General features: G+C 42.2%; 1 protein-coding gene across 7 annotated transcripts in view; it reads left to right on the top strand.

Moving 5' to 3' along the window:
* The first annotated feature begins 6 nt into the window (after positions 1-6).
* The window catches only part of ZCCHC2 (zinc finger CCHC-type containing 2), a 58,118-nt gene continuing 42,401 nt past the window's right edge, over positions 7-15,723 (top strand). For all 7 annotated transcript variants that reach the window (XM_046671504.1, XM_046671505.1, XM_046671507.1 and 4 more), the window contains exons 1-3: positions 7-593; positions 12,450-12,561; positions 15,167-15,243. In XM_046671504.1, coding sequence (XP_046527460.1) covers positions 9-593; positions 12,450-12,561; positions 15,167-15,243 — 774 coding nt within the window. In that variant the 5' untranslated portion in view covers positions 7-8. The remainder of the gene's footprint in view (positions 594-12,449; positions 12,562-15,166; positions 15,244-15,723) is intronic.

Below are 15,723 nucleotides of genomic sequence, written 5' to 3'. Positions count from 1 at the left end.
TGGAGTTCATGTGCGGGCTGCTGGACCTGTGCAACCCGCTGGAGCTGCGCTTCCTCGGCTCGTGCCTGGAGGACCTGGCGCGCAAGGACTACCACTACCTGCGCGACTCGGAGGCCAAGGCCAACGGCCTCTCGGACCCGGGGCCGCTGGCCGACTTCCGAGAGCCGGCTGTGCGCTCGCGCCTCATCGTCTACCTGGCGCTGCTGGGCTCGGAGAACCGCGAGGCCGCCGGCCGCCTGCACCGCCTCCTGCCCCAGGTGGACTCGGTGCTCAAGAGCCTGCGCGCGGCCCGGGGCGAGGGCTCGCGGGGCGGCGCGGAGGACGAGCCCGGCGAGCGCGGCGAGGAGGACGCCGAGAAGGACGGCTCCGGCCCGGAAGGCGGCGGCGCTGAGCTCCGGCCGGGCGGCGGGCTGGGCTCCACGGCCCAGGAGGAACTGCTGCTGCTCTTCACCATGGCCTCGCTGCACCCGGCGTTCTCCTTCCACCAGCGGGTCACCCTGCGGGAGCACCTGGAGCGGCTCCGCGCCGCGCTGCGCGGGGGCTCCGAGGAGGCGGAGGTGGAGCCGTGCAACTTCGCCGGCCCCGGGGCCCAGGTAAGGCTCGCGGGCCGGTCGCCGCCCGGCCGCCCTCCTGGCTTGGCTCTCGGACACCCGTTGGCCGAGCCTCACCGGCGCAGGTGGCTCGGAGTCCCCACCCCCGGCCCCCAGCCGCGTCCTACTAATCGTTTTGCTGGGCCGCTCGGTTCCACTCCCTCCTCCCCCCACCCCGTGCGCACAGAGGCACCCGCCATAACAGAATGCTCTAGAAGTCTCTTCCGTGCCGGAGTTGCCACGGAAAACATGGAGCTCTCAGCCGCGGTCCCCTTCTCGGATGAAGGGTCTCGGGACATTTTTGGCTTTGAGCATCTCTCGGGCCCTGGGCGCTGGGAAAGGCGAAGCGCTGGAGGAGCCGGCGTGGGAGCCGCAGGCTGGCCCCGGGCAGTGCTTTCCTTGGCGTGGCTTGTGGCGCTCCGGTGACACGTTTTAAAGCTCTGCCTTGCCCCTGGGGGAGGTGTACTAAGGTGCGCTCCCGCCAGGCTGCCCCTGTCTTTGGCACAAAGTGGCTTTGGGTTTTTTTCTCAGCGTGTGCCTGAGTTAAAAGGGGTCGTAGGGGTCTTTTGGCTCCTGCTCAGGGACCTTGATGTTTCCAAAAGAAATCTGATGTGGAGATCTGCGAATTGACTCAAATTGAGTAGTAGCGCAGGTTGTTGGCGTAAAGAAACCTCTCCTGGGACGCGCTGGTTATGCCCTTTATCTCTGGCATAACCTGCTTTCTAACGGGCTGGAGTCGTGCCTACACGTTTGGATCTGGAGATATTTGTTGGGCTTTTACTATAGGCATAAATGTCTTTTTCTAAAAAGTTATTAAACACTAAAGTGTAGGAGACGAGAATCTAGACGAGTCGCTTGTCGTAGATGAAGTTTTTATAAAGCCATGAAAGCAGTTTAATAATAATTTGGGCCCAATATAAAGTCCTTGAGCGTGACAAGTTAATGGAGGAGAGGGGAGCAGGTTTCAGTTAGAGCAAACCTACGTGCGAGGAGAGTTTATTTTCCTGGTTCACAGTTACTTAAAAGGTATTAATTTGGATGCCATGCTTTTCAATTGAGGTGATTTCCAGGATGATATATTGGCAAAGGGGATTTTCTTTCCCTCCTTGCTTGAAAGTTAATTCAACTTACGTATCTGTTGTTATTCAATACCCTAGGACTAAAACTGGGCATTGTATGTCTCTAACGGCTTTGTAGACTCAGTAGCCATACAATCAAGGAATTTGGGAGCTGGAAGGGATTTAGCGATCATCTAGGCTGAGCCCCTCCTTTTAAAACTAGGCTTCTATGAAGAGACTAACTCACATTTTATTTAGCACGTTATCAAACTCATGTAGTAATGCTAATACCCAGTATTTTCTTGGTGAGCTTGAAATTTTATCTTCCAGCGTTTACTACTAGCTTGCAGTTCTGTCAACTGATGGTAAAAGCCCTTTCCACTCCTCAGCCTACTCAATTCCAAAAAGTCCTTATGCGACTGCCGTGAAATTGATAGAAAAAAACCTGAACTCAGGAGGAATACGTATTTATAGATCTTATTTTTAAAAATTTCTTCTAATACATATTGTAAAGATAACCTTTGATTGTAGGCATAATGGAAATGACCCACAGTGGAACAGTTTATATTCATTCCATTCATGTTCTATCAAGGGTAACCGATTTCTGATTTTTAACTGCTGCGAGTCTTCTTTCTCCTCTAAATTTTGCTTATAATGCGAGTGTTGGAAGCCGACTAGAGGAAGGGGAGAGATGCGTGCAAACCAGCGTAATGAGATTTTTATTTTGACTGCAGTGTGTGGCCTTTTCTGGCAACCAGTGAGTGCTGGGAGGAGTGGACGAAGTGAGGCTGGGCATCCTGACATTAATTTCAGCACATCATTACTTCTCAGGCAGTGCCCTGGGCTGTGGCCATCAGTTGACGTGGGGGAATAAATCATAGGGGATATACGTACTACAGGTGACGCTGAAGCCTATTTCTAGACACTGGTGGGGTGCTGAACTTTTTTCTCCAGTAGTTGTTTAGGGTTATCCTAACAAATCATTTGTCGAATTACATTGTTACAATCCCGCATCTTTTGCTTATTAGCCCGGACTCTGGGTCCCCCAGCTGTGGCATGCTCTGGCCTGGAAGACATTTCCGTTTCCAGGATTTTGTTGCTCCCAGACTGTCACTCCGGAGGCTGCAGATGGGAGTGGATCGATTTCAACCCCGATTCACTGCAGTCCAACCCAGCTGTTCCCCGGCCTTTGCCGCCGCTGCGCTCCGGCGGATGGAGGGCCCACTGAGTGTGGAGGGAGGCGCCCGCATCTCGCGGCTCTCTTGCGCCTGACGGCCCGGTGGTCTGGCGTAGCCGCGGACCAGCACAGGGCCACGGGGGTCCCGCCCCGCGGGGCTTCTCCCCTCCCCCGCCCTGCAAGATGGCGGCCGCGCGCTGCCCACATGACTGGCGCGCTGGCCCCGCCCCCTGGGGGGCGGGCTGAGGACGGCCGCGCCTTTGCGGGGGCCTCCCCTAGGCCTCGGCTGGGCGGAGGTGGGTAGGAGAGCGGAGAACCGCTAGGATGATGTACCCTGGGGACCTTGAGGGGAAATTCGTGTGGCAGCCCTTTATTGCCCCGAAAGGAACCTTTTAGATCTGTGTAGATAACTTTAATTGCTTGGGAATCATTCTATTTCTTTTTTTGGTGAGGAAGATTGGACCTGAGCTAAAATCCATTGCCATTCTTCCTCCTTTTGCTTGAGGAAGATTGTCGCGGAGCTATCATCTATGGCAGTCGTCTTCTATTTTGTATGTGTGGGACACGCCACAGCGTAGAGTGATGAGCAGCTACCAGGATCCGAACCTGTGAACCCGGGCAGGGAAGCGGAGCACTTGAACTTAACTGCTGTGCCACCCAACCGTCCCCATTCTGTTTCTTACTACTGTCTGAATGTCATCTATGCTAAGTGGATAAAGTAGAACTAATCTTTTAATTTTCTTTTCCGTTAGAATAAGAGTATACTAGCCCAGGATAGTGTTCTTGGCTCTTTGAAAACTTGTATCCAGTACCTAATGTGCAGTAGCTTCTGTTTAAAATAAGCAAGCAAATATTAATAACGTCTACAGGGAGAACATGTGCTTTAATGCAAATTTTGAATTAATTACATATGCTTTCAGGTTGACCAGGCCCAGCAACGGTTTGTGACATATCATGGTTATAGTGTTAATAGTTGAGGTGACAAGTCCCTAAACTTGCCACTGGAATGTACTTACTAGGTCATTTTAGAAAAATGGGGGAAGATTAAACAACTGTATACCTTAAATTTTTTTTTTTTTTTTGAGAAAGACTAGCTCTGAGCTGACATCTGTGCCAATCTTCCTCTATTTTATATGTGGGTTGCTGCCACAGCATGGCTGAGGAGTGGTGTAGGTCTGTGCCTGGGATCTGAACCCTGACCCATGAAGCAGAGCACATGGAACTCGACCACTAAGCCACAGGCAGGCCCCAAACAACCATATTTTTAACAGTAACATTTTTAGGGTTTTCCTCTGTGATTTGGATGATTGTAGAGGAAATGTTACATTGGATTACAACTTAAATGTTGGCCTTACTTTTTTTGGAGACTTGTGCATGAAGGTCATGTTCTTCACAACTGCTCTGGGTAGTCGGTCACTTGCATAAAGTGCAACAAATAAGCCAATGGGCAGTAGTGAAAATACTCATCATTAGCAGTGTCCTAGGAAATTTGGGTGATTGGTGTAGTTATGTGTTAAGAAAGTTACAGACTGCGTATATGGCATAAGTGAAACGACTGGGTTTTAAAAATGGGTCCCTTCTTGTTAGGAACCCTAACTATAAACGATGTGTTAGCACTGGCAACAAAAAACTGCATAAGTATTTTGGAAGATGATAGTCATGTTGCTTTTTCATTGGAAAGAGGAAAGACAGCCAAGCTTCCTCTCTTTGAATGCCTAAAGACATCTTTAACTGTTCATGAAAATGGAAATTCTAATTTTGGAGATTTTACCCCCAGTTAGCAACACAAAGATGAAGAAAGCCTGAAATCCATAGACTGTCTTATCTTGGTAGTGGTTAGTGGTTAATAATGTTGGTCTAGCATGGTTCTTTGGAGATTGTGTTTTCAGTATCCTCAAAATGCAGTTACTTGGCAGGTAGTACTAATGTTTGAATTAAGGATAGAAACGGAAAACTTTTGATAGTAAGACACATGATCATCCTGTGTCTTACTGTTATTTGAGCTTATGAAACGAACGTATTTGAACTCATGAAAATTAAGTGGCCATGGGTCATTTACTTGGCAGAAGTTAATGAGGTTACTGGAAAAGAAAACTTTGCAAAACTGTTAGTTTCTCAGAGCATAGGTTAATTAACTATATTGTACTTGACGGAGCAAGTACCTCAACTCGTTATGATGATACAGATAATGTATTGGTAATATTGGGGCCTGAAAAAGAAAGCTCTTTTCAGAGAGTTTTAACATAAATGCTCCTACTCTAAGATAACTGGAATATGTGTGTGGCAACCAGAACCCTAGTAAGAAAACTGACCTACAATGAGAAGGGAGAGGTTAGTTGTCAAGATTTCACCTGTCATTGTAGTAGGTACTAAAAAAATGCTTTCTAAAACTGACTTTGAAAAAGAATTCTAGGGCCCGACCCCATGGCCCAGTGGTTAAGTTTGCGCACTCTGTTTTGGTGGCCCGGGGTTTCGCCGGTTTAGATCCCGGGAACCGACGTGGTACCGCTCATCAGCCTATGCTGAGGCGACATCCCACATGGCACAACCAGAGGGACCTACAATTGGAGTATGCAACTATGTACTGGGAGGCTTTAGGGAGAAGAAAAAAAAGAATATTGGCAACAGATGTTAGCTCAGGCACCAATCTAAAAAAAAAGAATTCTAATGCTCACAGGTAATAAATACCTTTATTTACTTAATTGGTCACTGCTGGGAGATTTTACAGTGCCTAGTATCACTGTAGCAGTGGGCGCTGTCTGAGAAGGCTTTCCCTCTCCCCTAAGGGAGCGATTATAACAGTGCTTTCGTTAGGATTAAATGAACAAGTGCTTGTAGAATGATGCCTGGCACACGCTCTTCAATAAATGTTAGCAATTATAGGTAAAAGTTAAGGCTTGTTTGGAAGGTGGTGGTACAGGAGTCCATACAGCATCGCGCAAATTGAGAGTGGGGAGCAGACTTAGCCATGTCTCTTACGGGAAATTTTAGGTTGGTTTGGCTGCAGCAAAGAATAAAAGCAGTTCACTTATAAATACCTTTTGGAAAACGCTTTTAGAGTATCACAGTTAACTCGTGATTATTTAGTAGCAAATGGGAGCTATTGGGGATCCCCCTCAGTTTCTTAGATTTTTCTGTGCAGTGGTTTTCTTATACCTCAGTAGGAGCAGGGGGTGGTGGAGATGGAGAGGAAGCAAGTTCCTTTCCTCTAACTAATGTCGTATATATACGTGTGTATATATACACACAGTTTTCATATATACATTATATATATATATACTATATATATATAAACACAGTTTTTTTTTTTTTACTATTTTTTGTGGGGTTGAGGACAGGAAATGTGCTGTAGAGGCGCTCGCAGGCCTTGAAGAGTGATAGCCATGTTTAGTAGAGCCCTAGGCTTTGGAGGCTTAAATGCCAGCTCTGTCACTAGCTCTTTGATATTAACCAGGCCACGTAAATCCCTAAGTCTCAGTCTTATCTGTAAAATGGGGATAATAACTTCCTTTTGAAGTCCCGATGATTGAATTGAGATAAGATGTAAAATAATTCACATACTGTCTTGAAAACAAATTCTCTGAGAATGATGCTCAGTGCATTTTTCTTTTCCACTAAGCTGCAGCCATCCAGATTGTTGTGTCAGTTGTTTTCAGGAATGAGTTTTCTTTTTTTTTCACTTAATAAAAATCCATATGGTATAGTATTTTCTATATTGTCCTCTATTACCATAACTCTAAATTGATTGATGTCCAGGAAGGACAGGTAATTGAAAAGGTATTATTTGAGACAGGTTTATTTGGGGCGGTTATTTTTGTTAATGCTTACATTGTAAAGATCTGATATGCTGCAGATAAAATAAGCCCAAAGGAAGCATTTCTCTGGGTCACAAATCGTTAAGATACGTATTCTCCCCATGTTGGATTTGAGGATGGGAATGGAGAAAACACATATTTTGAATTTGGATTATCGTTGACTCCCATGCAGCTATAATCTACTTAGATCTTTATCCAGTTTTCACATTTAGCTAGAACACTATTCTATAAGGCTATTTTGCAATTTCGTTACATAATTTTTCATTAGTTCAGAGCAGACTGGAATCCATGGATAATTAAGGAACATTTTTGTGTCTTTTTTATAGAAGCTGTTAAATTGTCTAATTTTTAAGCTTATTTAATATTTTTGTCCTTCCTTGAGAAATATTAAGCTCATTTTGTTTTTTTAAAGAGCAGCAAGAAGGCCTGCGCTACCCTCAGAGCAGACTGAGCTTCCCTTTTACTGACTCTCTTTTTCATTATGGAGGACTGTGTGGAACAGCACTCCTTTTACTCACAGAGAAAGCTTTGTCACAAAAGCCTCCTTCGTCAGTCTGTGTAAACAGTCACTCTAGAAGGGAAGTGCCTGATCGGGTGTTGATGTTACAGGTGGCAGAGCTGCTGAGCGCTTGGTAGTCCATTTCCTTCTGTTCTTCCTATGCTCCAGGGAACTTTTGGCCTTTAATTCCCTTTTAAATGTCTTAGCTCATTAGAAGTGTTTTGTGTTCATTCAAGAAATAATTATTTGAGGTCAGATTTAGGTTTTGAAAAGGTCACTTTGGCAAGTTATGTAGTCTTTCCAAGTTTCAGACTGCTCAGTATAAAATAAGAATATTGACGTTTATTGCGTATAGCTGCTGTGAAGATGAACATGATATGTATGAACATGCTTGGTAAATGAGACATATATATATCAGTCAATCTCTATATCAGTTGTTTAAAGAGTGAATAGCACAGTTTGGTTGCAGTAGATGAACAGAAATAACAGAAGTTTGAAGAGGTGATGGGGTGGATTACAGAGGGTCATGTGAAAGGAGTAAGTTGTCAGCAGGTTGCAGTGGTGGCAGCCACTGCAAATTTGTGTGCACATGCCTGTCGTGAGTCTCCCTGAGATGTCCGCTGTCACTGTAAACCTAATAACTATGAAAACAATGCATCGTTGATTTAGAAAAAAAATCTTGCAGTCTCATCCAGGTCTCTCAATGGTACCGTTATACTTGGAGTGACTCTGATTTGCTTCATCCTCTCCTCCCTTCATATCTTGAATCCACCCTTTCCTCATCCTTGCTGACACCATTCTCTTTAGGGACTTTATGCCTAAACTTTTATAGTAGTCTCCTAACTGATTCCCCTGTTTTCGGCCTTCCTACCTCTTACCGGCGGATCCCACTGCCAGATACATCTTCCTAAAGCAATATTTACTCATGTCATTTTTTTCTCGCAGTGACTGATGGAGCCTGGCCGCTAGTAGGTCTTTGGACTCAAAATTCTCTTCTTCTACTCTTTTTCATACTTACCTTTCATTCAAGCCTGGTTTGTGCCATCACTTCTGGATGATGTTCTCTGGAATTGTCCTTATGGTGGGCTTCTAATAAGATTCTTTGCCACATCTGAATTCCAGTAGCATGCATATTCTGTGTTATGATTTTGGCACTCCTCCTATGAGTCTGAATTATGTAACCTAAAAATTGACTTTCTCTCCTAGATTTCAAGTTCCCCAAGCCTCAGGCATGATATATCATTTTTTGTCAGTGTTGCATATAGTGTCATACGTACTCAGTCAAAATTTCCTATGCTTAGGCTTTTCAAATATAGCTTTGACAAATACCAGTATGATAAATTGCTTTAAGACAAAGTGCATCAGGCAGTGATTTTTTTTTTGGTCTTGTATTGAATTATACTTATCAGCTACTTTATAAAAATAGTTACAGCTGTATCGTATAGGCACAGTTGCTTTGGAAATAATAATAGAAACTGTTTCTTTAACTACAAAGCCATGAAACAGTATAGATTTGAACTGAATCTTCAATGAGTGAATGCTGAATAGTTGTGATTGTTAATTACTCTTTCGTATCCGACCATTTGTTCTCCCTAAGTTAACTAAGCTTTTGTCTGTGGGGGGTGCATAAATTGGGGCAAACCTATGGGTGATGTTTTGATAGACTGGAAAGTCATAAATTACAGACTATTTTCTTATTGTTTGGGTAGTTATCTGTAGTTGTCTAGTGGTGATCTCCATTTTATGATTTGCTTGAGAGGCAGTGGGAGTCAGATGCAGAGTTGAGGGTGTAACTTGCTTGTGATCAGAAAGTTAAAAACTTACTTTGGTCACTGAGTGAGCAATCTATAAGAGTTGTGGAATTTTTATATTTCTTGTTAGGAATGCATAAATAGGGATAGTTAAGAAACATAACTTTCCTGTAGTATAATTGATTTTTGTTTTGGGTATCAAATGATTGAAATTCACTAGTGGGTTTGGAAGGGGCAACTTGGTCACATGTGAGCCAAAATGCTGTAGTGTTTGTGGAGCACTTCCTCGAGAAAGAGGTCATTGTACTTACAGAGGTTGCCTGTTGAGAGGGTAGCATTAAGTGGTTTTGTTAGTTTGGGGAAGGTGCCTGTTCTTGCAGGTGGCATTGAACACGAGTCCTAATGCAGTGTTTCCCAACGTGAATATTCAGCAGCCTGTAAATCACTTACTGTCAAGGATCCTTCTTAAACTCTATACATTTCAATTTCTACGTGGTTCCAGGAACGTTTCCTCCACTGGGGTGATGGTGGTGACTCTGCTGCAGGAGCCAGAAGTCGCTGCAGTGCCACTGCCTGTTAAGCTTCTGAGCCCAGGGCTCACTTCTGCCAGGGACACCTTGTGTCCCCTAGCTCTCATCTCCTCTGGGGTGCAGCTGTGAAGGAGAGGCACACCCTCTCTAGATCCTCTTGTACTCATGTTGGTGGGTGTGTTCATTTCACCTCACCCGAGAACATCCTGGCAAAGTGGGGATTTAAAGATTTGGGGCCTGCTACCCCAGGGAGGTAGCAATTTCTGGTTCAACGTCTAGTTCTGGGGTAAAAGAAGAGATCTTTTCCCTTCTGTGATAGGAGAGCAAAAGGTTGGTGAAAGAAACACAGATGCTGATGCTAAAAAGGGGGTCCCCAGCTTTGGTCTAGCCTGGGAATCCGTTACCACTACCCCTGTGCATTATTCTATACCTTTGTAGTTTTGTGGTCCAATACCATTTATATTTTTCACAGTCCACCTGCCAACTACAGATGACGCTATTCAGGTTGAAATAGCATAAACGTGAAGGGAGTTTTACAAGGAAAACATCAAGGCCAGTTCTTGGGTAAAAAGTGCTGCCCTCACTTCTCTTTCATTCTCCACTCTGCTCCTCCCCCGTAGGCTTCTGTGTCGGCATTCTTTTGCCAGATCTTCCCTAAGTGTGCATCGTACAAGTTCAGTTCTCTAGAAAAGACACAGACAATTTTAATGATTTTTAATTTGTAATAAATTCACAGAGTTCCCCCAAATACATAGAAGGTTATAGGCATGAGTTTCCCTCGCCCATCTTGTTCCACCCACCCAGTTCCAGTCCACCCCTACTCTGCACAGATAACCACTGTTCATAAATGTCACATTAAGAACAACTTGCGACGCTGGTTTGCTATGGTCAGATCTGGTCTGTGGGCTGTGATGGCGGAAGAGTATATGCAGATTCAGCAAATTGTTTGGCCCTTCCTCCATGTTCAGTAGCTAGAGTGCATTTACCCATGCTTTAAGACAGTTAATTCTGCCACACTTGTCTTGCTGAATCACCTTATACCTCTATTTCTAGTTAAACTGAACAATAAGTTACATAGGAAGTGAGTCCACGATCATCGCAGAAATCCGTATCATGCAGGTTCGGAGCTGGTCTCTCTAGCGCGGCAGCCTCAGGGGAATTGCACTTCTTACGTGGTGGCTCAGAACTCCAAGAGCAAGAGTTCCAAGAGTCCCAGGCTACAAAGCTTCTTATGACCCTCAACCCTCTTAATCCAAGCAGAGAAAAATTCTCCACTTTTCATTTGGTCCTAACACTTTCGTTTAACTAGTCTTTGTAAAATGCCGATTCTGGCATATCATCTGTATTGCATTTTCATGGGAATCCGAACTTTTAATAGAGAAAGTGGGTGTAATTCCTCTCTGTAAGATATCATTAAACCCTTACTCTCAGATTTTTATGGCACCATTCCCCTACTCAAAGTAAAGAAAAGCATATTTGACGTGTGAAAACAGGAGACAGCACAACCGACAACCATTCACTGTTGGAACTAGTAAATTCCGTGATTCTGATCTCTGTAGCACATGCGGCATTAGATTAAGTTTTTATTAAATTTTAAATTTTATAAATGGTTTCTCAACTTAGTCTAAATGATTTTATACCACTGCTACATGCTGAGGCTTGGTGGGGGGCGTGGAGAAAACTTCATTAGTAGATATTTCATGGCTTGATGAACTTTAGGTCTTTTGTAGTGAGTGATTCTATGGTCTCGGTTAGAATACACGTGATTTTGTTATTGTTAGAAGAATTCCTCTGTCTACCTTTTTTTGATCAGTAATACTGAAAATTGGTGAATGCCATCATGCTAAATGTTTCAGAAGTTGGATGTTGACTTAAGAGGTCTGTGCCCTCTTTCTCATGAGGTGGTTTATGTAGACAACCTTTATTTCTTCGAGTTTCTAGAGGAAGACAAACTATAAGGCTGAAGCTTAGCTTCCAAGAGAATCTGATGTGATGCTTTATTCCCAAAAATAGAGCTGTCAGCGGGCGACCCGTACTCATTGTCAGGCCAGGATGCGTGATTAGACAGCAGAGCAAAATATTTTAAATTAGGATTCTTGGGAAGTTTAGAGTCCACTGTTTGCTTCATGTCTTTACGCAATTTAAAAAAATTAATGTATATTATTTATTGCAGATTTGCAAAATTGTAACTGGTTCTTGAAACTGAGGTGATTTTGATCTCAGTAGTTTTTTGAGAGTATGAACGTGAAGGGGGATAGGTGTGAGTTGTGATAAAGAACTGTTATAAAGCTCTTTTATTTTTTGGCTTAACCAGTGTGTTAGAGCAACAATATGTATGTGACAGTGCTTGAATTCTGGAGAGCTGTGTGTAAGATTAGCATGCTCTTTGTTACTCCAAGCATCAGTTCTCCTAGGAGTAAAACTTACTCCAGTTCACTAATGATACTGATCGGCAGAGCAAACCCAATTAGATTTAGAGCACACAGTTGATATTAGATGGTTTAACGTTAATAGTAAACTCCTGTCCATACACGTTGTTTAGAAAGATTTGGCATGAATTGATACCTTTTGTAAAACTTTCCTAACAGAGCGTCTTATTAGACTGTCACTAAAACTAAGTAATGAATAAAAATTCCATAATAATTGATGTAAAAAATGCAAATGCTTAGCATGAAGGGAACCATCTTTTATATGTGTTCCTTCGATTGTGGTTCACTTTTATATAGAATTAACATCATTGGCAATTCTGAATAGTAACATGCATTATGTCTCAAGAAAACTGCATCAGTAAACAATTGATAGAATATTACTGTTAAATGATGATAAATATTAATACTTCTCCTTTTCCTTACTGCTCTGACACTTTGCACCTTTCTTCCCTTAATGTATAATCACCTATTTGATCTCTAAAAATTCCTATCAAAGTGATTGCTATTAAAAGTATAAAACTTCAATCTGGTTTATTTTTATAGAATTTACTATTCTTAGTCTATGGTGTAGATTAACACATGCCCCTCTTTCTCATCCAGAATGACTCTGCTCATGGTGATTACCTGCAAAGTAACGAGGCCAGTTTAATAGAACAAGCCCCAATACCTCATGACGGACTTACTGTGGCACCTCATAGAACCCAGCGAGAAGGTATGCTTTTTTTTGTGAACTTAAAGCATCTGTACATGGAAAGATTACAGAGTGCTATTTGTGTTAGTTACCTCTAACTCTTCTCTCTCCTTTTTGGAGCAGAGAAATCCTCGAGGTCCTAGGTTTACCTCAAATGCTGGTCCTCCCACTTCTTTGAGTCAGCGTCTGGGGTCTGGCTCTGTAGTGCTTGGCCCATCTTAGTGCGTGCTTACTTGATTCTGCCTTGCAGCCAGTTGTCTTAAATCTGGTGGCATACTTCTGGAGGGCAAAGACCTAAACATATTCCCAGAATATTTAGTATATAGTGATTTACATGTAGAGTGTGCTCAGCGTCTACTGGAAAAATAAATCTTAAAGATGTTCACTGCAAGAGAGTCACGAAATGTCTTAGAAGTCCATGCTTCCTGCAATAATGCAGTTTTCAAGAGGGCTGGGATCGGGGAATGAAAGGACATTAGCGTCTGAAAAGAAATGAATTGAGATATTCTCGTAGCATTTACACATTAACTTGTGTTGAGCGAAAAACTGAAATGGAAAATGTAGCCTGCCACCTGGGCAGCCTTGAAATAATAGTGAAGGATGTACAGTGAGCGTCACACTCAGTTATAACAGCTTTGAATTGATGTTTTTTTGGTTTCCTTTAGTCCCAATAATAATCTTTTTTGTGTAATAATGTTTTTCCTCACAGAGGAAAAGTATGTATGGATGTTTAATGTTTAAAAAAAAGTTCACATAGTTAACCACTTCTGTTCAAGACTACTAAACTATTTGAATCATAGACTACTTCAACCAGGCTCACTCAACATATGAGTAAAGCAGAGTTTGGTTTTACAGTGAAGGTCTTTTTTTTTTTTTAATAAAAATACTTTAGAAGTACATGAAGACTACCTCCAAATGCTAATGAGTAGCTGTAAAGTGGTGCTCTACATGATTTTTCTTATATTCTTAATTTTTAAACAAATGTATGTAATCCATACTTTTCAGTTTTAATTTATGAGGGTTGGAGGGTCTCCCGTTATTGGCCATTCCTCACCACATGCTCTGTTGTCTTACTCATCTTGATTCTGATCGATCACAGCAGGCATACCTTGAAATCACGGCTGAAGACGTAGCTGTGTTCCATACCCTGTAGTGCCCTGGTGGTCCCTGCCCTTAGTCCACTGGTTTGCAGAAGTAGAGCTGCTTTATATTTCTGAACGTTGGTTAGTTTAGATGGTTTTTGCTTAGTAGCATCATCCTTTACATCATTTAATAGAAAAACTTCTGAGAACAGCAGACCCTCCCTCCCACGCTGTGGCCTTTAGCCCTGTAGCGATTCTGAAGTTACAGGCTTCTCACCTGGCTTTTGAGACTTTTGTCTCCATCCTCAACGTTTCTCACCTACTAAGGGGAATTGGCCCAGAAGCAAGTCACCAAACACTATGTATTTGGAAAGTTAGCACAAAATACTGCTAATGGTATCTGCTTGGTTTGGTGTGAAGTCTGTTGACCAGCAAATGTCTGTATCCCTGTGTTTCCTGCCTTCTCATTGCCCGTCATCCCTGGTCTATAACAATCTTATTTCTTCCTGTTTACTTTTGTTACTTTGTATTTTCTACTTCATCTATTTTAACTTCTTCCTTTAAGGCAAAATGAATCCTTCCCTCCTCTTCTCCATCTCCTTTCTCCAGAATCCAACAGTGTCTGTTGAGTCACTTTCCTAACTTCTTCCCTGCGACCTTTATCATCTTCATTACTACCAGCCTCATTATTGTTTTAAGTACTATTTCTTTCATTTATACCCTGAGCAACAATCTTTTTTTTCCTTAAGTCCTTATATTATGCTTGGTAGACTGGCTCTTTTCACTTTGTAAAGAGATTTACTTCCTGAGGTGATACTTTTATTAAAGGCTGTATAAAATGAGTAGTTTGGGGATTTGCATATTTACTTATTACTTCATGAATAAGCTGACCCTCTTATCTAGTTCAGTTCAGAGTAATTGTTCTTAAGTCACTAATGTAATTTATGACCACTATTTTATCTGTATAGTAAATTGTAAAAAATTTTGCTACAGTGAACCTTCATAGTTCATTATAATGTTAAGTTTGTGTTACCATTATATGAAATTAAGGGTCACATTTGAGAAAAACAATTTTTAAGTTTCCAATTGGAAAGAAATTTCTATTTCATACATTACTTTTGAAGGATTTTTTTTTTCCAATTTAAAAAAGCTGGATATTTTCTAGTTTACACCTGCTATTCATAAATAATTGAATGAATTTAAGTGCTATATTTGTGGTAATCTGAATAACAAACAATTTTGAAGATTATCATCTAAAAAAATAATCTTCACTGCAGACACCTTTTATTATTTATCTTTGGTGTCCAGCAGAGTGCCTGAAACTACTTAGGCACTCAGCATACTGAATGGCTATAGAAAAAAAGTTACTGCATGGATGGATGGCACATTGCTGTTGTTTCTAGGTTTTTTGTTTTATTTCATGATTTAGGGCTGGGAGTAAAGATGAAGATAAATAGCTTAATCGTTGAGCATTTGTCAAGTTGGGTAACTGGAATGTGTGTCTAGTCTCTGTAGAACAAGTCAGCCTGTTTTCTTTCTTTCAGCTGTGCACATTGAGAAGATAATGTTGAAAGGAGTCCAGAGAAAAAGGGCTGACAAATATTGGGAGTACACCTTCAAAGTAAGCTACTCTCACCCCCAGAGATATCTTATATCCTATGGTAAATGAGTTGGAAAGAATGAAAATTGATCTTTGGAAAAACTTATGGCAGGTTTGTTAATTTAAGAAAAGCTATACATATGTGTACCTTTGTCTTAATTGAGGGAATGTACTGTTTTCAGTATATATTGCATGGTTTGCCAAGTTGTTAAAATTGTATCACATTAAAATCACTCTGACAGTTTTATTAAAGAGAAATAATAGCCTTAGATTTAAGGTGTAAGAAACATCTTTAAAGAGTAAAAGTCAACATTTTCACCAGTATTTTAAGATCAAGATCATGGGCATTGTCTTTTCCTGGGATCGTTTTCCCTGATATCTTTCTCCTCCTCTTCTTTTTCCGCGGCAGTTTTATTCCTGCACCTTTCTTGCCTTGTCTTCTTATCTCTGATAGCTCTCTTGTCATTCTGCCCTTCACACAGCTGTCTGATTAGCCTTAGA

The sequence above is a fragment of the Equus quagga genome, chromosome 9, assembly GCF_021613505.1.
Source record: "Equus quagga isolate Etosha38 chromosome 9, UCLA_HA_Equagga_1.0, whole genome shotgun sequence".
NCBI classification, from domain to species: domain Eukaryota; kingdom Metazoa; phylum Chordata; class Mammalia; order Perissodactyla; family Equidae; genus Equus; species Equus quagga.
The sequence above is the reverse complement of the archived record's forward strand: the minus strand, read 5'-3'. Positions and strand labels throughout refer to the sequence as shown.